The sequence below is a fragment of the Simochromis diagramma genome, unplaced genomic scaffold (genome assembly GCF_900408965.1).
Source record: "Simochromis diagramma unplaced genomic scaffold, fSimDia1.1 OVJJ01000669.1, whole genome shotgun sequence".
Taxonomy (NCBI): Eukaryota; Metazoa; Chordata; class Actinopteri; order Cichliformes; family Cichlidae; genus Simochromis; species Simochromis diagramma.
This window is the reverse complement of record NW_024387458.1, coordinates 4,193,964-4,221,950: the sequence shown is the minus strand read 5'-3', so window position 1 is coordinate 4,221,950 and position 27,987 is coordinate 4,193,964. Positions and strand designations below refer to the sequence as shown.

Sequence of the window (27,987 nt, the reverse complement as noted above, 5' to 3'; positions counted from 1 at the left end):
ATTATAATTTGGCTCTTTAAAAATCTTCTGGGTGTGGAGCTTCTTTATGAAAACTAAAAACCTGACAGGACATCTCGGTCTCCATAGGGTGGCAGTAGCGGAGTAGCAGTAGCAGCGGAGGTACCAATCAGCCTGCCTGATGACTGAGGAAGAAGAGCGGAGCACACAATGCACTGCACGGTTGACAAGGGTTGTGTCTCCCTGGTTTTCGCGATAAATCTCCAGTTCAGTACAAACTCTCGAAGAGGCAGCAGTGGAACCGACCTGTTTCTTTCTTTATAACCTACACACTGGATTTAGCGAGGGAAAAAAAGAATTCGGTGACCGGAAACGACGGCGATTGGTCAAGCTTCTCCTAAACATTGGATTACAGAGGCTGCATGAAGGAGCTGCCCAGCCCAACGGGGCTCGGCCGACACCCTCGTTTATGGAAATCGACCCCGAGGCTTTGATGCTTGGGCCTCTGTTTTTTTCCTTTATGATGGAGGTGGAACGACTCAACAGTTTTATGTGAAGGAGAGGGATATTATTTCGTGGATGATTCGTAGAATAAAAACCCGCTTCCGTATTCTTCCTGCTTCCTCTTAAAAAATTAGAGATAGTTGGTTGTTGCTAACAGCTGGATTGGCTAACGCTGACTAGCATCCATGCTAATGTTACGTCTTTCTTTTGATGCGACTCAGCTACCACTATCGGCCATCAACAACCCGACAGGAGAAGATTTTGCCCTCTTGGCTGCTGATTATTAGTTATATTCACACTCCACAGCCCGGCTTATCAGTGTTTACAGAAACGTTTTAAGAATAAAGTTGTATTCTTAGTTTGTCGGGCTTATATTATTATAAATTGAATTAGCCGCGTATAGGCTAACTGACGTTCGCTAACAGCAGCCATTTACTATTTAAAGTAAAGCAGACAGCTCTTTTTATTCCTCGTAAGGCGTAAATTAGAGTAACTGTCAGTATTAAGACGTTCAGTTTCACAGTAATATGCAACGTCTCGTAATAGTCGTTATCAGGCCTGGCTAACTAGCTAATCAATTTGCTACTAATTTTGTCAGCGTGTGCAGAAATTAAGGAAATCACAAACAGTTTGTTGATTTAATCTGTGCCGAAAACAGCATTATTTTCAAATCTGTTACTCCTGCGGAGGCAATCTCGCCCTGCTTTGGGTGTAACACAGCCAGACTTGTGTTTTATTGTTTACATGTTTACAACTTGTGTGGTTATCGCTTGGATTTCCTGCTAGCTAGCACGCTAGCTAACGTTAGCCGTCAACGAGACACAATCAGCGATGTCCTGACATTCGCGTTAATGTCGCCGATGTTTTGAATTCCCATGTGGATGTAAGTTTGTTTTCAGATTTCAGAAATGACACTAACATTTCGCCGAGAGAACGGCACTGATGCCAGCAGCATACTGCTGTCAGAGGACGGTAAATAATAGCCACTGGTTTCCATTAACGCCATTTTAACAGAGGTTCTCGGAGAGGGCCTGTGTGGTGGTGTTTTTATTCGCGGTTCGGTACCTTCAACCGGGCCGGGACTTGCGTAAAAAAGTGCCTTTGGGAATCTCACCTAAGTTGCGAAAAGGAGGTGGCATTTGAACATGGAGGGCCCGAGCCGAAACACCGGATTCAGGCAGAGCCGGCGATCCCGTTCCCAGCGCGACAGGGAGCGGCGGAGGAGGCGAGTGGATCTGGCCGAGGAGCGGGCCACATCCCTGTCCTCGGGCTCCGATCGGGAGGCATGTGGGACCAACAGCGTGCTGGGTCCCGGTGGGAGAGAGTGCCGACCAGGGTTTGGCAGACACAGGCCTCCACGCCGGAGGAAGAGGGAGTCTGTGTCCTGCGAGGAAGAAATCATTGATGGCTTCGCTATTGCGAGCTTCATCAGCTTGGAGGCTCTGGAGGTGATTGTCATAATTTGGTGTTTTTTACACCCCACTAATCAGCTGTTATTCATGTGTACTTTCAGCGTTAGTGTTCGGTGGGGATTTGGCACCCTCCTTTCCTCTAATTTATTAAATAATCACCATCCTCGTAGGTGGTTGCTTTAATTCTAATCTTTGTAAATTAAATCATCCAAGGGTGTGAAGGGATGCAGATTGAGCCCCTAAAGCGTGACAACAATCCACTCCCCAATCCTCTGATGGCTCCTGGAGAGGCCTCAATTATTCATGATCTAATTTTTAGAGGTGTTGATGAGCTGTGAAGTGGCCTTTGTAGATAAAGCAAGAACAAGAAATACATTAAGAAAAGATCGTTTAACTATTTTCTGAGTTTGCGCTGTCACAAAGCTTTTCTTCAGACTCTCAAGATTTAAAGTCAGGACGCATATCGATGTCAGTACCTCATATTGAATCCAGTTTTGATTCTAAAGGTGTTAAATAAACCAGTAAATGCAGATAATACTGACTCTCTGCCCCCAAGTCACCCCAAAATGCCCATTTGGAGAAGAACAGTCCCTGATATGTATTTGATGGGTTTTCTGGCTCAAAATTAGGCCTTTGATGAGTGACTACACGCATAAGCATGACTGATTCCCATATAGTCATAAAAAGTGTATGTGTTTCCTGATTTTTTTTCCCCTATGTGATAAAAAGCATGTGCCAAAGGTAGATCAAGTTAAACCCAACTTACAAAAAAAACTGTACTGCTTTGGCCCTTTGGTGGAAGACCAATTTTTTGTATGTAGCAAAAAAAGTACATTTTATGTTTAATTATTTACAAGATGTTGGCATGTGGTAATTTGTGGATAATCTTTGATAGTAGTTTGATCTGCCTTTGTGCTGATGTCATTTGCGTGCGTCTTACATCTGCATCAGTTTGAGGAAGCAAATTATTTGCCAATAGGTCCCACAGTAAAACTGCCCATTCACACACATACAGCTGCGCTGTTCTTCTAGGTAACTTCATTTTACAGTCAAATGCACCCATGAAGTATTAGAAACTGCTAACAGAGAAAAAGGAAAGAGACCTGCCAAAAAATTTACTGCTCTATACCAATGAAACGTCGTAAGTCCCTTTTGTTAAAAAAAAAAGAAAAAAAGAAACCATATCCTGTCTGTAGTTTTTCTGTAAAACATTTTTAAAAAGGGACTTTTCCAAATTAGACAAACAGACTGTGTTAGTTTGCATGAATTTACCTGCAATTCATGCTGAGTTTATTTGCCTTTTTAAGTGTAATCTAAGTAGTTTTGCTCAAAATGACCCCATGGAAGTGACTAATAACGATTGGTCTGTAGTTAAGGCACACAGTTTGTGTAACTTTACTAATCAACTAACTAATATGTTAGTTTTCTTTTTAATTTTGGCCATTGAAAACACAAATATATTTAAACTTGAATAAAAGTTGGGCCTAATATAAAATAAAACTGGTTAATGTTTTAAATGTGGGACATACAGTGCTGTATGCCAGTCAAATGTTAAAAAAACACCAACAAAAAACTAGTAATTTTTAGATCTCAGGTATAAGGAAATGTATATTTAATGTGGCTCTTTTTGGTGAAGGAAAATCAGCATAAACTAAACTTTTATAAGTGGGTTCAATTTACTCCAGTTTAAAATGCATTTTTATTTTTCAAATAGCTGAAAATCACATACTGCATAGCTTTTGCGGTAAGCGTAGGTGAACCAGTCATGCTTATTTTTTTTGCAGTCACTCCTGAAAGACGAGAAATATCCTGCATATGCGTGTCATATCAGAGTTGTGCCGTCTGAAAAACGTGCCTTTGGTGGTGACTAACAGTGATCAGTCCGGATGTAGTTAAGGCAAAGAGTCTGTGCGACCATACTTAACAGAAGTCTGCAGATTTTCCTGTATTTTAGGACTCACTGTAAATGGTTATTTCTGTCAAATAAGATTAAAAAAAATTGTCAACTTAAAGCAAAATTAACATCAACTTTCAATGTAATTTGATTTGCTCCATTGAACCTTTTCACCATTACTCTCTTTGACCTTTATATTGTTTGTGACATTCCAGCAACTGGTTAAATTTATCAGCAGTTTTCTGAAAGAGTGATTTTTTTTTTTTTTTTTTTTTTCCTTGTTTAAATAATTTTGTTGTTGTAATTTGTCGTTGCCTTGAGGGCTGATACTTTCCAGCAGTTCGTCAAAGAAAGGCGACAAGGCTGAATAATGATTGTTTGTAGCGGAGATGCGTTACTCGTCTCACCGCTCCGCTGATTTTTCTTCTCACTGCTGGGGGTATATAAGTAGGGAAGATAAATGGCCAGAAAAATGAGAAACCATGTACACTCCTTACTGTAGATTTTTCTCAGAAAGGTATTGATTAAACTCTTGAGTAATTGTTTAGACTGTAAGTTGTTATATCAATTTTATTTATCCTCTATAGAGAAATTTTGGTTGCTCTTAAAGACACGTTAAGTTCTTTTAACCAGTTTAACAATCAGTTTCTTTTTCTCAAGCAATTTGGACATTTTTCTTCATTAAATGGTCCAAATATTTCAGTCAAATGAGGTTGTTACCTGTAGTTATTCCTCAAAGACTTATTGTGAGCCAAGAAAAATCTCATACATATTTATTTATTGCATATCAAAGTTTTTATTTGCTTAAAATGTGCTGTTGGGGGGGGTGACTGCATACCTAAATATGATTGGGTCGCATGTAATAAAGAGGGAAAAAGTATTACCTTATATTCTTTGGTAAAAACTCTGTATGAGTGAACTGGACACCACAGGTAAAAGACGCCCTTTGAAAGGGAGGTCATGTACAATGCTTCAGTTAAATATATTGTCAAAACAAGCAATATAATTGAGTCCACACACAAACAGCTCCAGTAATATCCTCATGCTGGCTCATCTTTTTTTTTCTTCTATTTTTATGAACAGCAAAAATTAGGACTAACAAGCCTGTAGCTTGCCTTTGGGTCTTTGGCCTCAGGCTTACACATTAATGCTTATTTATCCACATTTAAATCCACATTTTTTTTCCTCCTCCTTATCAGATGGACTGTTCTTTGAAGCCCAGTCAGCGAACTGATATGCTGGGAAGGAGGAACAAGGGGAAGAGAGGGCCGGAGGAGAACGGCGGAGGACCGCTGTCAGAGCCGGAGGAAGGAGCCCCGCCCAGCAGCTATTGGAATAATAGTAGAAATAAGAGAAGAAAGATAGAGGTGAAACTGACTTTACTACCATGTTAGATGTCACTGAGATAATTCCTAATCAAACACACAATGTTTATACTTCTGTAGCGGTAATCACCTGTATATCCTGCTATTGAGAAAATGACCTTGTAAAACAGGTTCACATTCACGCTCTTGCACGAATTTTGACAACACCCATCGTCCAGGCAGTCCAGAGTGATTAATCACATCCATGAAAGGTTTAGAGCTAACTGAAACTCACTGAAGCTTATTTTATTCCTTTTTTCCCCCCTTAGGGGCAACCTCTGGAGACTGGCTATATTGTAAGTTTCTTTTCTGCTAATGTCCAGTGTTTCCCACACAGACTTTATTTGGGCATGCCTCATTTACTAGACATGAAGCTCTACACAGTATAGCCTGCCATTACTTAAACTGCACACTTTTATTTCTTAGCGTATTAACAGTGTCATAATTATAACATTTGTTTAACTAATCCGACATAACAATCTTTCTCTACTCTGTCCATGAGTGCACTGCTGTAAAGGAAAAGGCTGCGCTTTGTTTAGAACACAGAACATATTAAATGTTATGAAAATATCCATTTTATCATTCGTGACAAACATTATCTGTATGTCATAGACTTAAAAATCATGTGGTCCACATGGTAACAAGGAGACAAAATAATTTAAAATTTCTGAAACTATTACAATAATACTTGATGGAACAAATAGTGAAGTAAAAAATATAAATGGAAAAAGCAAAGAAAAGTTGGAATCCATGTATTTCTGCTTGCATGCACACAGGCATACGTGGATGTGCAGACTGTGTCCGCTGATGTGTTGCAAAGCATGCCCAGCAGGTTTTAGTTTCCATTAGATTGATCTAATCTCTTCCTGTTAAGATCAGTCTAAATAGTTGAGCTTGTCTCAAACTTGAGATATAACTGGAGGCATTTCCCCTGGAAAAAAAAAGGGTTTAGATTTATTGATCTACTAAAGTAGATATAAATCCCTTCTGGGTTGCATTGGGAAGACCACAGTGTTAAAAACATGCAGAGCTACCTGCTCGGGGGGGGGGGGGGGGGGTCCCTTGTGAATAGGGGAGCAGCCAAAAATAGACTTGCGCTGAGAGAATGGGATGATTGATTTACATGAGGACAATCCTGCTTGCTCTCATTTTAATCCCTCTGATGTCTAAATCATCATCTGTGACAGCCCCAACTCTAGCTCCTGTCCCTGTATTACGAGAAAGGCAGAAAGGACTTTAAATGTTTGTTTTCTTTGGACACGTGTTATGATGTGACACTATAACAGAAATACAACAGGCAGAGCTGAAGATGCTAAGAGTGACCAGGATGGACAGGATTAGAAACGAGTATTTCCGAGGGACAGCTCAGGTTGAGCAGTTTGGAAACCAAAGTTAGAGAGGTGAAGCTGAGGTGGTTTGGACATGTGCAGAGGAGGGATAGTGGATATACTAGGCAGGAGGAAAAGAGGAAGAGCTCAGGGGAAGTTCATGTAAAGGAGGGGACACACACGCACACAGGGTTGGTGTGACAGGAGGATTCAAGGGGTGGATGGAGGCAGATAATCTGCTGTGGCAACCCTTAAAAGCAGCAGCCAAAATAAGAAGAATTGTCATTTAGAATGATTAGTGTCTTTATCCTGAGATAACAAGAGTTTGGAGTTTGGCTTGAAAGTGAAGCTGGGACGAGAGGCAGGTTATTATCGCTCTGCTATTTATTATCATAACGTGTACATAATCTAATTTATTTAAGAAAATGTGTGCCCCACAGATGGTTTACTTTGCGAGTCATGTCACTGTGATTTAAAAAGTTAATCTGATAAAATGGTAAATGAATTGGAAAATGTAAAACCGGGGAAAATGGTGGGAAATAAAACAAATGACTCTAAAATATGAGGAATCAAGGCAAAATATTAATAAGCAAAAGAATAGAATAAACCCCACTAGGTTAATATTTTAAAATATAATTCTGTGGGGAAACACTGTTGTGATGAAGTTGGTTTACATTCGTTGGCTGACATATTCTAATAAACATAAATGTTTTCTTCTGCCTTATTTTCCTCTTTCAGTGTGACACAGAGAGTGACACAGGAGACAAGGTGTGTGTTGTTTACCAATATTCTTATCAAGAGTTTCCATGTTTGGTTATGTTTGTGTAGATAAAATTATTATTATTAGAGGGATCCTGCCACAGTCATGTTCTCTTCAGTTGTAATCTTAAAAAATGTGTTGATTAAAATGGAGACTCGTTCTAATAAAATCCTCCTCTTGTTTTCCCGTGTAGGCCTCCGACAATGACATGGATCCAGTGTTCACAGTCAGCACTAGGAAAGGTTTGAGAAATTTACTATTGGCATTTCTTACCTGCTGCTTTACATTCAGGAAACGCTGAACTGATGTGTCAGTCAGTGGGCTCCCACAGGGCTAAACTTGGATATTAACAGAAAACGAGTTAAACAGGCTCAATTGTTTTCGTTCTTTTTGTTATTACACAAAGTGGAGCTGATTAAAATCTGCAGATAATGAAATGAGAGAATACAGACATGTGCTGCATACGGAAACATGAGGTGGAAGGAAACGTTAGAAAAATATTTTGGAGACCTGGAGAGGGTACAGAAGATGGTATCGTCACTGTCTGAGACTTCTTTTAATCTCCAGCAAAAGTATTGTTAGATTTAAAATAGAACCCACTGGCTTTTTGTTTCATTTACCTCAGTTTATTTTATTAAGATAATAATGGATTGGATTTATATAGCGCTTTTCAAGGCACCCAAAGCGCTTTACAATGCCACTATTCATTCACTCTCACATTCATACACTGGTGGAGGCAAGCTACAGTTGTAGCCACAGCTGCCCTGGGGCAGACTGACAGAAGCGAGGCTGCCATATCGCGCCATCGGCCCCTCTGGCCAAGACCAGTAGGCAAGTAGGGTAAAGTGTCTTGCCCAGGGACACAACGACCAGGACAGAGAGCCCTGGGATCGAACCAGCGACCTTCCGGTTACAGATGCGAGTCCTAACCCCCTGAGCCACGGTCGCCCAAGATAAGAAAATACCATCTTAAATACAAACTAAAGAAGACAAAGAGCCACTGCTATTCTGCATTAAAAGGAGCTGCTTAAGGTGGTTTGGGTATCTGACTCAGACAACACCTCCTAAATGAGGCGTTTTACGCATGCCTGCTGTGGAGGAGACCCAGAAAACGCCTTCTTATCCCCCACCAGAAGAAGTGGGGGAGCTGGCTGGGTGAGGAGGTCTGGGCCTGTCTTAGACTGTTAGACTGAGACTCTGATCCGGACCTGGAAAAGTGATAGAAAATGGATGGATGGATAAACCCATCAGTGGTTATTCAGTTTTGTTGGATGTATTCATCAAAGGAACAATTATGAAAACAATTATAAACATAAATGTGTATGCTTTGTAAACCTTTCAGAAGCTTAGTGGTCCTGATCAGACTCCTCCACTCCCAGTATCACAGTCACAGGTAGAAAGGGGTGCATCCAAAGTCCTTCTAGAAACAAGTTCAGCCACCCTGACAGCCCTTCTGTACATTTATTTAGATGCCTTATCTAAATTAACTTTAATTTAAATGGTCATTCGGATATAATAAACTGCATTTCTGCAACCACTAGTAAAATATGATTTTAAAAAATCATTTTGTCATAACTTATACTTGCTGTTTAGTTTCATGACATGACTTATTTCGGCAGAGACACCATGCTAATTCTTGTTCTGGACAGGAATTAAAGAAAAGCCAAGAAAACGGTTATGTTTTTAACCAGTTTTGTTAAATTAACTTGACTAAACATGGACATAACAGCAAGCAGGACAAACGCCATCTCCCAAAGATGTTCCCATAAATGGCACCGAAATGTTGTTAGAGACGCAGCAAAGATTTTAAATATATGACTGTTTAGTTTCAAACATTTACCCGCCTGTGGCAGACGGCTGATCATCTTTTTTTCTGCTGCATACTCAGATCCAGGTCCATGTTTTTATGGTTAATTGATTAGGTTATTAAAAACTGTGTACCACTCTGTCTTTGACTTCTAAGGAACATGAGGCTAAAACATTGAGATGGCAGTTAGTTTGCAGGAATTCATGCTGACAGTGGAGGTGGGGGCAAAAAAGTATTTAATCAGGTTGGAACATCGGATTGTTGCGTCCAAATTTTTTAACTTTGGGTTTAATCACACTCAAGTGGTCAAGCCAGTTTTGGCTGTTCTGAGGGTGTTTTGCTTTGGAAGACCTTTGTCCTTCCTGCAGGAGTTGAAATTGCTGACTGTTTTTTTCTCCTCTCAGTTGTCGATCCCGCCCCTTCAAACATGGGCTCATCTGTGGGCAAAAGCTGCCCGTCTCTGCCGGTGCGCTTTGGTGGTGTCTCACGGTTAATGGTGACTCCACGGGTGTCTGGGCTGGAGCGAAGTCAGGAGAAAAACCTGGAGCCACACTTCCCTGAGCCGGTTTCTTCTTCTACCTCTTCCCCCTTCTTCCCCGGCCTGCCTTCCCACTCCCCGGTCACGGTGCCCCGGTCCAGCCCAGTCAACGGCGGCAGCCGCCACAACAGCAGCCCCCCGCTCTCCAAACCCAAGCCCTCTTTGCCCCCTCGAACTCAATCCATCTACAACAGGTATGAAACATACTGAAAACTGAAGCTCAATTTCTTCTTTCATCCCTCTGATGTCATCTTCTACATCTCTTTGGCTCAACTGTTGTGTTTTGTGTTTGTTTTCTCGGCGGCAGCAGCACCCCAGTCAAGCCTCAACCGTCTGCTTCATCTGTCGGGACGTCCTCATCTTCCATTCTTCCCCCACCTCCTTCCGCCAGTGTTTCTCTGCCCTTCTCAAGGGGCTCAGGATCCTCAGGGCCTCTCCGACCCCCATCCCGAACCAGCTCTGGAGCATTGTTCACATCCTCACCTGGCCTTCCTCCGCCTCCACCTCTGCTGCAAGGTACAGCTCACCCGACAGAAGCGGGTACAGCAAAACAGAAATGCTTCATTTCACCGTTTCAGTTGTTTATGGGAATGTGATGACTAATGTGTTGCAAAAATAAACCAAACCCAGACTTCCCCAGGCGGTTGTCTGGGTTTGTCTGGGGTGTTGAGGAAGTTGTGTATTGATGAACTGAGATCGGGTCTCATAAGCACAGCATGTGTTGCATAAAGTAGAAGTTGCATGTAAGTATCACTTCAGTAGTTGTAACTCTTTTGTTCATGTATCTGTGAGATTAACTTTAGTTTGTGTTTCCCACACACATACCTGGTTTATTAACCTTTATGAGTATTTGGCAACAATTTTAGCATTAGTTTTTCTTTTCACCTGGTAAAAGGAAATCATGAGCAACCAGCTCTTATTTTGAAAGTTGTTCCATCCTTTGGTTCTCATGTTTGCAGCTTTGTATATGGCCACTGTGTTGGTTGTGGTGCACACCAATTATCATTGTTCTCACAGCTCTGTAACCATTTATACAGACCTGGCAGTCTTTTCCTAAACGATGGGTGTCACAACTCAGAGAAAACCTCAACTTCAGTACTGACACAGGAATAGAAGAAGTCAAAACAGGAAGCAGAATGATTAGAGGGTTTTTGGGGTTTTTTTGTTTTCTTTTTCCCAAAGCTGTCGTTTCAGTATCTCCCCCTCTTATAATCTCTCCGAGCTCCTGCCTTGATATAGAATTCAAATGACAGTAAAGACTGACCCACTTGCACACTTGTCTCAGCCTGGTAAAAATTAGCAGTAATATAACACCAAAGCCTGGTGCACGCCTGCATATTTTTAATTTCTTTTGTCACTCTTGGTGTGCCCGACCATTCGTAAAGACAACTGCTGTTGCAGCTTTCATCAATATCTATTAGCTGCTTCCACAAAGAGGATCTTGTCCACTCTGTGATATAAGTGCAAACCCATGAGAAAACCTGGGCTGTAACAAGTGTTTATTTCCACCCATAGTTTTTATCAACAACCTTTTTTTTCCTGACATCAACAAGACAAATAACTAAATAAAAACTGAGGCAGGAGAACAAAAACTATGATGGCACGAAAACACGAAATGCAACACGAAATGTGGCAGAGAGATGAGATCCAATCAGAAGTAATCTGCTTGTGTGGTAAGATTAGACGTGTACATTTGAGCTGCCCTCAGGAAATCTTTTCAACTAGCGCCCATGCTCCCTGTTTCTCACGAAAATGCAACAAAATGACACATGGACACATTTTGTATTTGATGCTGAGGAAAATAAGACTTTAGAAACTCTATGGAGGAATTGTCACTGTTAAAAACACAGCAAACTTTTACACTTTATATTAACTGGATAAACTTTATATTTAGTCTACTATAAGCTTATGACCTTTAGTCCACTGAAACTGAAGAAATTTAGTGTCTTAAATTCTGATTAATTTATATCTTGATGCACAAGCTCACGCAAAAGACCCTTAAGAGTCAGCTACGTCGTAGGCTCCGCATAGATTCAAGGCAGAAGTCTAAATAAGCTTGATTAGAGCTTGAACTTGTGGATGACTGGTTGGTGTGCGTCTATGCTGAACTTGCAAGCAGCTACAGAGCAGAATAAGGGCTACCTGTGCCAGATGCAGTTGTGGTGGTGTAGTTAGAGTTCTTCTGCTAGATAAGACTCCCTGAAGAAGCAGGTAATGAATAATTTGGTGCTTGATAAACAAAATATTCACAGATCAGAAGATTTACCTCCACACATCCCTTTTAAGCATTGTTTGAATTTCTGAACTTGACCGCCAGTGTAAACAGAATTTTATGTTCTTTAATTTATTTTCCCGTTGCCTTCCACTAATTACTGCCTCGTTATTCCAGCAGAGCGTGAGGGCAGACGCAGCGTCCCCGGGGCTGAAAATAACCCGGCGGGCCGCTCCACTCCAGGAGGCCCAGCAGCGCCGAGCTCCACGCAGGGCTCATCGAGCCGGACGTCTCAGAACCAGACGAGCATCCCGGCGATGGCGTTCCAGTTCCATCAGCACAACCACCAGCACCAACACACGCACACGCATCAACACTTCACGCCCTTCCTGACCCCAGCTACGGCGTCTCCGATGGTGAGAGAGACTCTGCTGTTTTACTCCTGTTTTAAACTCCACTGCAGCTGGAATGTGTTGACCCATCTCAACTGTTTTTGTCTTTTTAGTTCGATAAGTACCCAGGCAAAATGGACGGGCTGTACCGACACACTGTGAGTATCTGAGAATAGTGCATGGAAACGGGAACTAAAACTGTAGCCGTATTTTGAAAGTCGTGTACCGGCCACTAAGGTGTGTTTGTGTTTGTGCCAGATCTACCCAACGTACACGCCGCCCTCAGTGCAGGGTATTCAGATTCCCCCTCCTCCTCCTCCTCCTCCTGGGCATTTCAGCTCATTGCAAGGGGCATTTCAGCCAAAGGTGAGGAAAACTCTCCTTGTGTCTGTGTGTTAGCATGATGTTTTTGTTTTTTTTCAGGCGATAACTTCCACATCACGGTTTATTTGAGCTCCCTGCGATGACAATGTCACAGTGTCACAAGCACTAGAGGCAAATTTGCCAACAATCCAGTTTTTCGCAGGTTTAAGGTTTTGTTGTTTCTCCCAGAAACTCCAGTAATTTCGACCAGTAACCTATCACACTCAAGTTGGAATAACTATAATAAATGCATCCGTTTGCCTTAGGGCTCAGTCACACCGGTTCTAGAGGTCTGTGTGTTTGGAGAGTTGCTTGAAAGCAAGTGCAAATAATTTGGCGTCAGCTGTACAATTTACAGGTACCAGGTTTTTGGTGATTCGCCCTCTCCAGCAACCACTGGCCAGATGCACATTTTTGCAGCCAGAGCGTCACCGATAGGTCCCTAGTGTGTGACTGAGTCCTTAAGTGTTTTATTTGACAGAATTTGTTTGATAGAATTCAACACTTTCAGTGCAACCTGGGAACCCATAACCTGATTAAAATGGCACGTGTGCAGCTAACCTCTGCGCAGGCAGAAGAGTTAGATGCTGAATAAACTAGTTCACTGTTGACCCATATGTGCGATGTGTTTGATGTGTGCCACGTCCCAGCAGGGAAACGGCAACTTCATCTCCCCATTTGAAGCTGGTGGTGGTACAACCGCTAAAATGAATTGCAAAAGGATGTTTTGTCATAGCGTAGAGGTGCAGGCAGATGATTTCCTGTAAAGCAAGAAATGTCAAATTTTTGTTATGAAGTAATTAAATTTAAGTGCCTTTGTTTTTAATAATGTTGATTGACATTTTGCTAATTTAATCAGGAATGCCTGAAGCCTGTTTTCTGGTCATTTTCTTCTGTTTACATGTAAATTATGTGTATTTGTTGCCTGTTGAGCTTAACGGGCTTTTTGCAACCATTGCCAAATGTTGATCGGGTACTTGACAAATCTAAATCTTCCTTTTATGAGAAGGAAACAACTTGAACTTAATTTGAACCTTACCAAGGACGTCCAGGTGGTGTTAATGAAGTAAATCCAGTGCACTGTGAATTTGTGTCTCAGCCACTCAAACAATTTTGGTTTTGAACTATATTTCAAATAAAACTAGATGTAGAAAAAAAATAACATTTGCAGCCAATTTTTCTACCAAATTAAGCAGCTGAAAAGGCAGACCAGATCAGAGTGCAAAAAATATTTCTTTAAAGTGGCACGTTCCTATTCTGCATCAGTGCGTTTTTATCTGTCACATCAAATCCTGGATTTTCAAATCTAAATGTTGACAGGTATGACTAGAGGCTAGTCGAATGAGCAGCACTCATCTAACAGCATGGGTGCTTTAGTTAACTGACTTCCTAAGGCTCTTGCAGTGTCTCTTGGGTTTGACCTGGCTGCATTAGTTAGAGTAAAAATACATTAATGTTAGCGCTAAGAGAGCAAAGAATAACGCCAGGTGTAGGCTGTGGCTCATGTGTTTGTGCTGTGTCAGTGATAGCCTCTTTGTCCCTCAGGGAACGGGTCCTGATATACAACGATTTGGGGTTGTGCCTTCCCACCTGCAGCCCAAAGACCCCAGGGTAAGGACACTGCGCTTTACTCTCGCGATGGCAAATTTGCAGTATAGGCTAGGATGTGCTGCAGCACAGTCACTACAGCAGAAACTACTCCTGAGAAAGAGCAAGATGTGCAGATTAAAAGTGGTTTTACACTTCTCTTCTCTTGTAGCTTACTGAACACTTTGGGACATCAACATTGAAAATCACAAATGTAAGCAGAAACAGATGTTTTTGAATCCCTCTGCTCCTTTCAGTTCTTTAGTCTGCATCACTGTCTCACAACTTCACGCACTCTTTGCACTAATCTCACTTGTAATCTTGACTACTACTGGTCTATTTTCTGCTCTTGCACACTCGGTTAGATTTTTCAGACCTAGAAATTATGCTATGATGTATGCGGTTATTCTTTTCACCGCCTTTCCTTTTTTTATATATACACATAACCAAACTTGAGCTGGGCCCCAGATTTTAACTTTTTCTCCTGCTGCAAAACCTCAAGCTTGTATGGAGGTTAGAAAAGATATTCTTGAACTGCAGGATCTGCCTCTGTGTACAAAGGCTTTAAAGTTGTAGATTCAAGATTTGTAGAATAACACAGTGTCTTTTTTTGTGCTGCGCAGAAACCAGGAAAATGGTGTGCTATGCATGTTCAGGTGGCCTACATGATCCACAACCATCAGAGAAAAGTAAAGGTGAGTGTCTCTTACTGACATCATGTGGGGAGAGATTTAATTGCCACTATGCAAAGATGACAGTATGAGGTTTAACTCTTCTGCCCTTCATTCAGCTCATGCAGGCTGATCCTCACAAACTGGACTTCCGCAGTGACCCGCTGGCCCGTTTTTCTGGAGCCGGCGGACTGGGCCCAATGCCCTTACCTCCTGCTCATGACCTGACCAGACCTCCCAGTCTGTTCTCAGCTGCAGGTCCATGCCTTTTTAATGTTTCGGTGTCCCAGCTGGTAAAATGTAATTTATTTATTTATGTCTGTGCACAGATTGTTGCTGTAAATAATGTGCAACAAGACAAACAGGATTCAGGCTGTCAGTGTCTTTAAAATCGTAATTCTTTGTGGATTTAATGGTTAACAAGTACAAATCTGTGCTTCAAACTAGCGTGTGAACATTACATTTACAAATCCAGGCTTCTTCAGTATCCTCACAAATGAATTTCTCGTATTCTGCCAAGAAATTTAAAACTACATAAACAAAAAGTATAAATCCCAGCCGTCACATCCCTAAGTAAATACTGCTAATACTACAACTTGTTTGCTATTGCAGCTGTATTGGTGTTTAATGGATTTGAAGCTAGTCAACAAAGTATGTGCAACATCTGCAAGTACTGCTCTAGAATTGCACAAGATGGCAAAAAACACAAACAGCGGTGATAAGTCCAAGACAACGAAGACTGGAGAGGAAAAAAACAAATCAAGAAAAACCCCTCAAAAGATTTAAAAGTGAAAACTACAATCAAAGCTTGGTGCATTTAATTATTTAAAATGAATAAAGCAAAATTTACTAGTTTTCCTAGATAATATCAATGTTATATTCCTTATTGATAATACAATTATATTAAAAGTATACCATATGAAATGTTAAATGAATTACGTCACTGTTTGCAACCAGAGCTGCAACCAAAAGTTTGTTGTTGTTTTTTTAAAATTCAGTTTGAGATGAGTTTCCTCATTTCAGTTTAGTTTTTATTATTATTTTTTTTTTTTAAGGTTTTGTTTTTTGTAGTTGCGTTATTAGTAGTTGTTGCTTTAAATGTTATAACTGGGACCAAAAGAGTGAGCTTTAGGCTGATGGTGGTGATTCTGTGGTCAGTTTAAGAATACTTTTTCGAACTTATCAGCGAATCAGGGCCAAAGATGTGATCGGTTTCTTCTGATGTCTCTGATCACTCTTGGACTTTGTGTCCTTCTGTAGCTTTGCTGTTTGGTGTGTGAGTAGCATGTTGAGCTTGATTTGAATATTCTTGACATATTTTTTTTGTTTTGTTTTATTATCTCTTTCCCTCAGGTCCAGTCAATCCACCCTCGGCTCCTTTCATCTCTCCATCAGCGCCACACTCCTCTTTCCTCGCACCGACTCCACACTTGGGTAAAATCAGTTCAAACTTGAAAGATTTTTATGTTTAACTCATGACAGTAACGTTTTTTAATAAATGTTTGGTTGATGAAACCAGGATTTTAGCTTGTTGTTGTAAAACTGTTTTTAATGGTTGTGTTTTAGATCTGTATGGCCGATCGCCGTCCTTCACCCCGCTGGGAGCTCTGGGTTCTGGTGCCTTTGGAGGACTTGGGAGTCCAACACTGGGTCAGTTTCTCAGCATCTCTACGCCTGATGTGCAAAGCTTAAAGGATCAGTTCAGAGTCTTTCAAATCTACCTGAATGTAGCCCTCACATGTCACACGGATGTTGAAAGAGTTTCTGTGGGCTTCTTAGTTCTTACTTCCAAATCAAAATTAAAGGTGTAAAAGTGCCTCTGCTCCACAGTTTGGCTCAGTCCAGATAAAACTGAACCACAGCTCGGTGTCCTTGTAGTGTGGGGAAAGTGTTCTTTGGATGGTTCACGCTTGGTCTAACAACATTACAACAACAGTTAACATTTTCTCACGGGCCAATAGAAGCCTTGCCATTGTCTATGAGGGAAAATGGTCCTTTCAGGTCGTATTGAATAAAAAAGGAAGTCTAACCAGTCAGATCAACCTTAAAACCCCAACTAGACCAAAGGAGCGTTTATTTATAATTCTCTTGGCAAACTAAAACCCCCGAACACAAAGCTCATTGCACACCGCTTTGTAGCTTGGCTACTAGCAGACATTTTAGTCTCTAACTACATAGGTAACCCGGAATGTATTCACCACCCCTCACGTCAATCAGGAATATTCTTCACTCCTATTCATTGTCCCGTTAGTCACTCACCTCAAAGTTGATCGTTGGGACCTGCCCTCGTCCCGTCACTAGTAATAGTTTTGCTGGATTTCTTTGACCTCTCGTGGCTTACTGTTGACACCACTTGAACCTTTATAACATTGACATATACAGCTGGGCTCCACCTCACTAATGGTGGTGTTGGTTTAACCGATGCTCAGTAATAGTCTGAAACCTAACAAACAAAAACACTAACTCGATGAGCGTTGGTGTTGCTTTTCTTGGATTCCTTTGACAACATGTTGGCCTCTTAAATAAGTTCTTGAGCTAAACTGTTCTGAGCTGCGTTTGGGTCACCGTAATCGTTCTATTTCGCCACACAGGCCAGTAGGTGATCTTTTCCTAAAGGTTCAAAATCCACAGTTTGTGCAAACATCGAACAACACTTCAGCAGTCAGATGAATATAATGAATTGGATGTCTTCTCCCTGGCTGTTGTACAACAGGTACTGTGTGCTGATAACCTGATGAAATTATCAGGAAGTATCTCAGCTCTGTGCCTCGACAGGGAAATGCTGCTTGGGGAAGCATGTGGAGGGGAAACTGCCAAATATCTGTTTGGCAATCTCAAACTACTGAAGATAAACTTGGAAATTCACGTGGATTTTGCCCCCTCGTGTTTTATAGTGTAGTCTCACATTTAATGGCTCATGTAGACAGGTGGGATAATTATAGTCAGCAGCAATTCAGCATATGTGTGACATGTGTGTTAAAACAGGTATTTAAATATCCAAACTGATCCTTTAAGTCCTGCTTCAGTGCGTGAGCTTTCTTAATGGTGTGTGGAGTGTTTCCACCTGGGTGACTGAGTTTTTGGAGTCTGTGATGATTTAATTTAATTGCCAAAGAAACATCTTAATTGTTTAGTTTAAGGACAGACCAAAACTAGTCTTCACTCGTGTAGTGCAGCGAGGGGCTGTCACGATACTTGATGTCAGCTAGAGGTAAAGTTACAGGATCGAGGAGTCTGGAGGTCTCCCGTTGAAGGATGTGAAGCACTATAGGACAATTGTAGTTTAAAAAAAAAAAAGTCAAATCATTGCAATTCTATCAGTCACACTGATCTGTAATGTTGCTTAGAGCCTTTCAGGCTGAAAACTGGCCTGATGAGGGACGACTGTAAATGAAAGCACGACTGGCCTGAATGCTGTTAATGCTGTTAGGTCGAAGTTTTTATTCTAACCTTGTGCTATCACAATTTGGGGAAAAAATTCTACTGAAATTCTAACAAGCTAATAGCACAAAATGGCTTAAATAAGGATTAAAATTATATAAAGATCAATAAAATGGAATACAATAAAACACCTGTAGTATATATTATGGTAATAATAAACAAATCTGGAATCAAAATAAATACAATGAAGTAAAACAAGCACAGATTTAAACAAAAATATGAACTAATATTATTGTATAAAATAAGATATTAAAATTACTTTTACTTTAAAGAACTGAGTGTTTTTTTAACCTTACTTACCAGATGTCTCTGTATTTCCTTATTTCTGACTGTTTAATAAACAAATGTATTTTATTCTGATATAAGTGAAACTCCAATTTAAAAACAAAAAAAACCCTTTTTTTTTTTTTTTTTTTTTTTTTTTTTTATCCCAACAAATTCAACTTAATTATACTGGATTTTTTTCCCTGTATGTGTGTATATTTAAAAAACAAAACAAACAAAAAACAAAACAAAAAAACCCCTCCAAAAAACTGAGAACTACCCAAGATGCTTGGCATCTTTCCTCTGAGGAAAATAACCAGAAGTATTATTTATTTATACTTTTTTTTTGTGTGTAATGGGCTTTAATTTGCTCAAGTATAAATACTTTTGGTCTATCAAAAATCTAAAAATATCAGGTTAATGCCCAGACAACTTAACAAAGACCTCTTTGCTTTAACTACATGTGGCACGGTCGTGGTTGCTTGGTATGTGTGGCCAGTTTTAATTCAATTCAGTTTTATTTAATACGACGCCAAATCACAACACCAGTCGCCTCAAGGCGCTTTATATTGTAAAGTAGAGCCTACAATGACTGACAGTAGATCAGCTGTGCAGTGTTGACACTTCAGTCACATTTTGAGTTTTGATTTTGAAATGTGACGTTGTCGTGCCACCCCTTACTGCAACACGTAAGATTAAATTAATCTTTAAATTGTAAAAACATCTGTCTGGGTGTGTTGGGGCATTTACTGTGCTAGTGAGACGACGATGATGATGATGATGATGATGATGAAGAAAGGAGGAGGAGATGGTTTTGACTTGTTGATTTGCACGACTGCTGGTTCACTCTGATTGGGAGCTTCTCTTTATGTCATAATTGTGTTTTCATGCATATAAGCTTGCGTTTTCTAACCTGAGGTGGCCTCCCCTGCCTAAAGTTTTACTGATTGATTTGATCTGCAGCTGCTACTTCTTTTAGATTTACATTTAACAGTCTTATCTGCTCCTGTGGTGTGGGTGTTGGGCTAGCCGTTAGCTTCAGTAAAAACAGAAACAGAGGAGGTGGCTGATAAACATTCAGCATAGCCTGACACACTCATAAGAGAGATTTATGATGGTACCTGGTTACCTTCCCTGAAGCCAGTCGGTATAATTTGGGGACCTGAGCTCCTGTAACCCAGCCTCTCATTACTACGGTCTGTCTGTACAGCTTTGAGTGTTGACCAGGTTTGAATTTTTAACACTCAAAGGTCACAGTTTGGTATTTAACTTAAATTTAGGCTCATTATTTGTGCAAAATGTAAAGATTGTTAGTATACCCGAGGGGTTGTAAAGTCAGATAAATTAAGGTAAACTTTGAAGAAAGATCCATTTAGAAATGCCCTAAATTAAGTTGACTATAGCTTCAGAGATGCACAAACGTTTTTCAGCATCTGTTTTTGATTCAACTTTATTGTAAGCGTCCAAACAGACTGTAGAGAGACGCACGGTGACTGGCTGACTGACTCAACCCATATATTGTGTGGATTTGGCTGCAGGAAGGCCAAATAATATTACTGAACACTCTCATATCTATTAGATATTACCACATCTATTATTGAAGCTGTAGAAAATGTAAAAGGAAAAACAAGCTTGCTGAGACTAGGCATAAGACTAAGCTTTACATGTGCTACAGCTGAGTCACTGCTGACTTCTGGCTTCATACAAGGCTGGAGAGGGAAAGTTCACACAACTTCCTCTAGTTTATATTCTTCCTGTCCTGCTTGGCCAAAGTGTACCGTCACGGTCCAGAGGAGGGGCAGGAGCCTTGTTCCCTCTCAGACAATGTGAATTAAAGTAATTAAAAAAAATATTTCTGGACATTTTATCCAATGAAACAAAACCTACCCTGGCTTTAAGTAAGAATTTAACTGAAAATCCATCTTATCAGCTTTAGATACCAGACTATTTGGATATTATTTGGTTGGTTTAGAGATTACATCCCCAGCCCTATGTTTTTACTTTCATTACTGGTACAGGTTTTGGGATGTTAGCCAAAAGTTTAGAGTTTAAACCCTGAGCCGTCCTTTTGCTTGTGAGCAGGGTAAACTAGTCTTCGAGCTCGGGCCGAGGTGTTTGTCATCATGCTTTTCTCCCCTCTTAATGCTTTTCTTTCCTGTCTCATAGCACAGCTACAGCTCAGCAGTCACTGTCACAGAGACATGCTGTGCTGGGCTTTGTCACTGATATACAAGTAAAAGGTTGGATGCATTAATTTGAGTAACGAGAAAGTCAAGTCCACCATGAACATATGGATTTCTGTCCAATTGGAAAACAATCAGGGTTTGTTGGGAGGTCGTCCCATTGTTTAGTTGTGTTTGATCAACTAGACAAAGCTGGGCGAGTTAATAAAAGTACCCAGTACTAAACTATATCAATTAAAGGGTTACAAGAGGTTTGATTGTTTAGCAAGGGTCAATTTCTTTTGAAGATTTCCTTTGTATGTGCTGCAGAAGAGGGTGTTGAAGGAAGTTAAGCGTTAAATAACTGGACTTGTTACTGAGAGGTGTTTTTACTGCTTTCAGTTTGAACTGCTACTTTCTAAAATAATATTAGATGCTAACAATAATACTTGGTGTAAAGCATGTGTTTTTACAACCAGTAGATTATCAAATATTTAATGTGAAAGTCAAAGGTGAAGATTTGCCTGTAATGTTTTCTAACATAAAAAAAAATGTGTTTCATTTGCAGCCGGCTCCGTCTTTGGTCCTAAAGACTCACCAGCCAGTGTAGTCGGGGGCTTGTCTACCCCAAACCATCATGATCCCTGGAACCGTCTCCATGGTGGCCCGCCTGGATTCTCCGCCGGACCCAGCTGGGCTAAAGGAGCAGATAAGAGGGACGAGAGGGAACGAGTGAAGGAAGGCGAGAGAAGAGACATCCCTCACATCAAGGATGAAAAGGACAGGTATGAAATTAAACTGGTTTTAAATCAGTGTAGGTTCTAAGTCATCCAGGTCATGGGAATCTTAACTGCTTGAGTTAAGGCAGCTGGACTTTGAACTACCAGCCATCTACAAGTCTTGAGATCTATTCTTACATCATTTACTTGATGGCAAGGTTGGCTCGTCGACTTCATGAAACTAAAAGTTCATTTGTCTTTAACTTAAGCCTTTAAGGCTAATTTATAAATAAAACGATACATTTTTTCTGTATTGTGTGGCATTATTTAGTGTTAATCTCGTCTCTGCAAATAGAATGCAAAGGTAATCACTCTGGGCCAGACTAAAAGCATTTTATTCCACAGTGAAGCATTACAAAGATTGGACAGCTGCTGGGCTTAACTGTGTTACCCCTGTTGGGTATAGTAGTCTGTAGGTAATGCCTTTGATGGTAAGGAGGCTGTAAGACTTGCAGTAAGATGCCTCAGGGGGATGAATGCAGTGCAAGTACAAAAAGTTATGTCCTCTTCGTTTTCAAAGCTATCCACTGGGCACGGTTGGATGGTGGGTCATATGTTGGACTTCTCTGTTTCATGGTGTCCCGCTTGTTTTGCTTGGCTTTCACTCACAAACCCAAACACATGCCTATGACATGAGATACAAATGCACAATTAAGTCTTTGACGATGGCTAAAAGATTCATTCAGTCGTTTTATTTTACATGCATGAATACAGTCGTGTTGGAAACCCACAAATATTCACCTCTAACAACCAACCAAACAAGAAACAGTACAGCCGATACCTTGAGTCAAGTTAGTTGCATATCTTGACTTACCAGGAGATCCACAGAGGTTTAATACATTTCAATGCTGCCTTTATTTAAACTACTTTTTCAAAAAAATATCTGTATGCTTGACCGTGAGTCGTTGCAGACCAGCCAGCAGCAGGCAGAGAAGGGAACAGAGAGGAAAAACTTTTATTGAGTGTGTGAATTTACTAAATTAATGAACACGTTTGAGCTTGCATTAAAACCACAGACAGACAGCTGTTTATTCTAACAGTGGTGAACACAGCGCCCTTTAACAGCTGAGGTTGTGGGAAGGGAGTCTCTCTTATTGTGTTAGACAAGTTATTTACCTCGAGAAAAGTGTAAACCGTTACCAGCAGGTGCAGGGGAGGGAAATAATTATAGATCACCTGCTGAATTTGTAAGTTTGCTCACTCATAAAGAAATAAGCAGCTTCTAATTTTTATGGTCGTTTCATTTTAGCGGAGAGAGACAGAAACTTGACCAAAACTCCAGAAAAAACACACTACATTAAAAATTACAAATTGACTTGCATGTCATTGAGTGAAAAAAGTATTTGATCTCCAACTACCCAAGCAGAATACTGGCTCACATAGATTGTAATCCCAGTCAATTAATTACAGATACTCCTGCCCTCATCTTGTTATGTATAAAGCACACGTGTCCACACGTTGATTTTCTTCCATTACACTATTTTGGTGAGAAAATAGTGCTGTCAAGAGATGTCAGGGAAAGCTTGTAGTCCTGTAAGAAGCTTGGTGGGAAGGTGGGAACTGTTGGTGCGATTATTCAGAAATGGCAGAAACATAAAATACGTTTGCAGCCCAAAACTGCACAGGAGGAGCTTGTTAATGATCTGAAAGCAGTTGGGACCAGTTAGCAAGAACACCATTGGTAACACACTACACCATGACCCAAAAAGCACCATCCCCACAGTTGAGCACGGAGGTGGAAACATTATGCTTTGGGGCTGTTTTTTTGTGCTAAGGGTATGAGACGATTTCACCTCACTTAGTGGTCAATGATTGGACCCATGTACAGTAAATTCTTGGACGAGAACCTCCTTCCCTCAGCTAGAAGACTGAAAATGGGTTTTCCAGAATGACAATGGCCCAAAACGTACCACCAAGGCAGCCAAAGAAGAAGCACATTAAGGTCATGGAGTGGCCTAGCCAGTCTCGAGACCTCAGTCTTATAGAAAACCTGTGGAGGGAGTAGAAGCTTCAGGCAGCAGCCAAGACCCCTATTGGATTCAGTTTCTGTAAAGAGCAGTGGTCCAGAATTCCTCTTGAGATGTGTGCAGACCTGGTGACAAACTACAAGAAACACCACTGTGCTTGTCAACAAGGGTTTCTTCACCAAGTACTAAGTCCTATTTTGCTTGAGGATTAAATACTTATTAAACAATCTATACTTTTTGTTGAATGCGTATTTTCTGGACTTTTTTTCCAATCTTGTGTCTCCCTCCACTAGAATAAAAGAATCAAAAAATTAGAGACAGTTCATTTCTTTTAAAGTGAGCAAACTTGCTGCAGTGTAACGTTCACAGAACTGGAAACTGAATTAAATTGTAATCTATGTGGAAAACTGGTGTGGCAGGTATTAAGCTCTACTGCTTCAGGCCTCCAGTTTTAATATTAAAAATACAAATATCAGGAGCTTGAATGTTGTTTAAATATCTTCCAGCTGCTTAAAAATCTAGCATCCCCTGAACTTTGCATGCTTTTTGTTTTGCAGAGACATGCTGTACGGCCCACCTGTGAGGATATCTCCAGTCGGTCCTTCCTATAAGCCCCGCAGCAGCACCCCAGTCTCACACATCAATGGCCACAGCAGCACCCTGGGGGGGACCATTGGACCTATTGAGGACCTGACACGCAGCTTAAACAGAGACAGAGACCGCGATAGAGACAGAGATGTGGAGAAGAGGCCAGTGCTGTCTGCGTCTTCAAGGGGGCCTCCTCTTGGATCTTCTTCTTTAGTAGCAGACAGGGACAGGCCGCGGTCTTCCTCATCTTCTGTGCTCACTCCTCCCCCACCTTCTAACCGCTCAGCCCAATCTCCCTTGGACCTGTACCCCCGCTCAGTGGCTTCCACACCGCACAACTCCCACAACGAGTCCTCGCACTCCCAAAGAGACGGTAGCCTTCCCTCTTCCTCCACTGCTTCCTCTTCTGTTTCTTCATTGTCTCAGACCAAGAAGCCTGATCGGACCTCGACGCCCCAGTCCAAACCTTCCATGCAAATTCAAGTGAAACAGGAGCGGAAGGAGGAGCCGGAGCACATCCCCATCTCCCACCATCCCCTAGCACCCAGCCACAGCTTTGACCGCCCCAACAGCCATCCTCACCACCCCAGTTCTGGCACCCCTTCTTCTTCCTCTTTATCTCTGACTCCTACTCCAGGTGTCCCTCTCCCACCACCTACTCCAAACCCACCTTCGCACCAGCAGATGTCCCTGCTGGAACGCACAAGAACCATTGAAGCATATCTGGGGGGCGCAGTGGGTCCTGGAGGGTTGGTAGTCGGTCCTGGTGGTGAACGTTTTCCCCACGGTCCACCTCAAGGACCATCACAGGGCGCACATAGCTTCCCTTGGGACCCTTGGAGGGAGCAGCAACATCAGCATCGTAGGGAGGCTTTAGCATTTCGGTCAGACCATCACCTAGCCCTGCGACCTGAACATCACCTGGCTCAGCTGTTCCGGCATCAGCGCCTTTTTGAGGCAGAAAGGGCCGCTGTAGCTGCAGCAGTGGTGCCCCACCCACAGCCTTCTACCTCTAATGCCTCCTCCTCTGCTGTTCGCCCCGACTTCAGCCTCATGGCGCATCCCTTCGATCGCCATCCTCAGCTCGGACCCCCAGGAGGTGGGCTGATGGACGAGGAGCAGCGGATCCAGATCTTTAGGGAAGACTATCGTAATTTAATGCACCTGCACCTCCCTCCTGGCTCTCACCTGTCCAGCCCCTCTCACGCTGCTACTGCCCCTCACCTGGATCAGCTTCACCCTCTCGCCCACTCTCTCCCTCCGGGAGCTTCTGGTGCTCACCAGCACCACCCGGGCTTCTACTCCCGCCTCACCCCGCTCATCCCACCCCACATGGCCAACGGTATCCTGGCAAAGACCACGGCGGGCTTGGTGGGACCTCTTCAGGTGGGGGCGCCGCCTCCGCTCATTCCGTCCGTCACCAATCGGTCGGCCACACCCCCCCGCAGCTCTAGACTCGCAGGTCCAGGTGAGCTGGCACTGTACAGCGCCCACAAAGACGCAGAATCCAGATAGTACAGGGACAACACTGGAGGAGATTAAGGGAAATGTCAGGATCACTGTGCTGCTCTCAACCTGCCCCTTTTCCTCTTGCAGACTACTAAACCCCGACCTTCCAATTACACAACCAAACCACCCCCGCACCCCTCCAAACAATGTTTAAAAACAAAAAAGGAAGGAGGTGATGGCAGGAAGGGGAAAAAGCAAGGCATGGAATAAGCCCAATGGTTCTATCAGTGCAATTTAAAGGTACATGGTTTCTGTGCATCCTTGGTGTATTTTTATTTTATACTGAAAGTTTTCAGAAGAGGCAGAGGACAGCTTTTTCATTTGTCAGGTGAATTATTTTCCATACTTTTTTTTTTTTTCTTAAGCAAGCCTTTTCCACGTGGATTTGGAAACGACTTCCAGAGGGGATAAATGCCCAGGGGTTTGTTTGTCCACGGCTTGGTTAATTTATGGGATACTTCAAAGCCCTCCGCTACATGTATCAACCCTGCTTTTAGGTGTTGTGGGTGAGGGTTTATTTTGGAAATACAGTGGTAAAGTGGTCCTCTCTTCTGTTTTTGTTGGTGTGTCACTGCGCAAAGACAGATTACCGATGAGACCATTTCACGATGATCATTCAGCATCGTACCTCAGTTTCCTGCTTTACCCCCCAAAATCCAACTGCAGACCCCTCAGCTTCAATTTTGACATTGTTTTGAAAAAACTTTTTTGTTTTTCTTTGTTGGTTTTCAAAGGATGAATGGCGAAATGAACTGTGCTACACTGTGAACACAGTGTCTTTAGAGCTTCCTGTAAGTGTTTCCCAGTCTCCTCTTGAATATACGAGCAGGACCAGATTATAGTAGTCTAGAGAAATTGCCTTTGTAATTATTATTCTTAACATTAATTATCTTCTATAATAATAAATATATTCACTGTTATGTTATTTGTCATTGTTTTGGGTATCAACCAGTACTCTGTCCCCGGGTAGTAATGTTTCAAATCATCCAGAAAGGCCTGCTTCACAGAAAACTCTTCAGTGCTTGTGAACATTAAAGCCGCATCCATCGCAACCTCTGGCCTCTTCAAGGATCTCATCTGTGACTATAATGCTAAGAGAGAGAGAGAGAGAGAGAGGTTTGCCTGTGTGTCTCACTGGTTGTGTGTGTTATATCCATTTGGGAGTATGGGAGCCTTGTACATTGAACTGTCGAGTTGTTTCTTCAACAAAAGTAAGTTATATACACGGATAAGTGGGACGTGTGCTGAAGAACTGAAAAGGAAAAAAAAACATATAAGGACTGTCAAAAGACAACTAGCAGTGGGTATCCTGAGAGGGAAAAGACTGGGTCGATTATTTTAATATGACCGTTTTATACCTTTCGAACCCCTCCCCTAGAGACCACAAAGAATAATTATTAAATGAATTGTTGTTTACACTGTTGTGTGCGTCTTTTGTCCTGAATCTTTAAATACACCTGCTCTACACTTCGTTAGGTAGGAACCACCTCGCCCCCTTTTACCTTCAGAACTGCTTCTTTGTGGCAGAGGTTAATCAAGATAGCTGTCCCCCTCACCATTACACCCCCAGCAGCAGGTGAACAGCGAGACAGCACGGCTCTATGCTTTTGTTTTTATGCCAAATTCTGATCCTACCATCTGAATGTTGCAGCAGGAGTTGAGATATTTTTCTGTTGTCCGATTTTGGTGAGCCTAAATGAACTGTAACCTGTTTCCTGTTGATGTTACCGTTGCCTTTCTATCAGTTTGAAGCAGTCTGCCATCAATAAGGCATTTTGACCCAGAGAACTGCTGCTCAGTGCAGCTCTTTATGGTTTACAGTGAATGGTCTAAAGGGATGGTTGTGTGGGGGAAAACTTCAAGGAGATCACCGGTTTCTGAAATGCTCAGACCAGTCCATCATCACAGTCAAATAATCCTTCATTCTGATGCTTGGTTTGAACTTCAGCAGGCTGTCTCCACAATATCTACATGCCCAAATGCATCGAGCTGCTGCCATGTGATTGGTTGATTAGACATTTGCATTATCGAGCAGTGGGGACAGGTGTATGTAACAAAAAAAAGAAAAAAAAAATAGCCAGTGATTGTTATTTAAAAGGATACAGGCTACATACTTTTTTCAATAGGAAAATATAATTAGTAACTTACAGTAATCACATTTAAAATATGACTATATAAAAAAATAACCACTGTTCATCTTTATATACTTTTTGTCAAAACCACAGAGAGCCACTGGAGACGGTCCAGGTTCACACCCCCCGAACTAAACAATTCATTATTAATGGAGCAATCGTGGAAACAATCAGCATATTATCTTAATTTCTCTGAACCTCAGTTGGGGTGGCGAGCATGGACATATGTGCAAAAACGTTTAGTCCTGAATCCCTTGAGCTATGAATTTAAAGGCCCAGAAATGAAGTCATGGAGGAAAATTAAGAATTTCAGACAGAGGACAGGTTTGTTTATTTTCACTACTTAAAAGTGTAG

At 41.6% G+C, this 27,987-nt stretch overlaps 1 protein-coding gene across 5 annotated transcripts; it reads left to right on the top strand.

Annotated features, from left to right (window-relative positions):
- The first annotated feature begins 14 nt into the window (after positions 1 to 14).
- Positions 15 to 26,916, top strand: fbrs (fibrosin). 5 transcript variants are annotated; one of them, XM_040014194.1, is made up of 18 exons: positions 15 to 1,910; positions 4,968 to 5,135; positions 5,402 to 5,428; positions 7,199 to 7,228; positions 7,414 to 7,462; positions 9,432 to 9,759; positions 9,876 to 10,081; positions 11,955 to 12,193; positions 12,283 to 12,327; positions 12,428 to 12,535; positions 14,078 to 14,143; positions 14,292 to 14,333; positions 14,743 to 14,814; positions 14,910 to 15,048; positions 16,144 to 16,224; positions 16,357 to 16,440; positions 21,226 to 21,442; positions 23,961 to 26,916. In XM_040014194.1, exons 1-18 carry the CDS (start codon positions 1,608 to 1,610, stop codon positions 25,504 to 25,506), a joined length of 3,750 nt encoding a protein of 1,249 aa, XP_039870128.1. In that variant the 5' UTR covers positions 15 to 1,607; the 3' UTR covers positions 25,507 to 26,916. The 5 variants fall into 5 exon arrangements, with proteins under 5 accessions (XP_039870128.1, XP_039870129.1, XP_039870126.1 ...); XM_040014195.1 differs by having other exon boundaries at positions 9,873 to 10,081; positions 11,958 to 12,193; XM_040014192.1 differs by having other exon boundaries at positions 9,873 to 10,081.
- Positions 26,917 to 27,987: the final 1,071 nt, after the last annotated feature.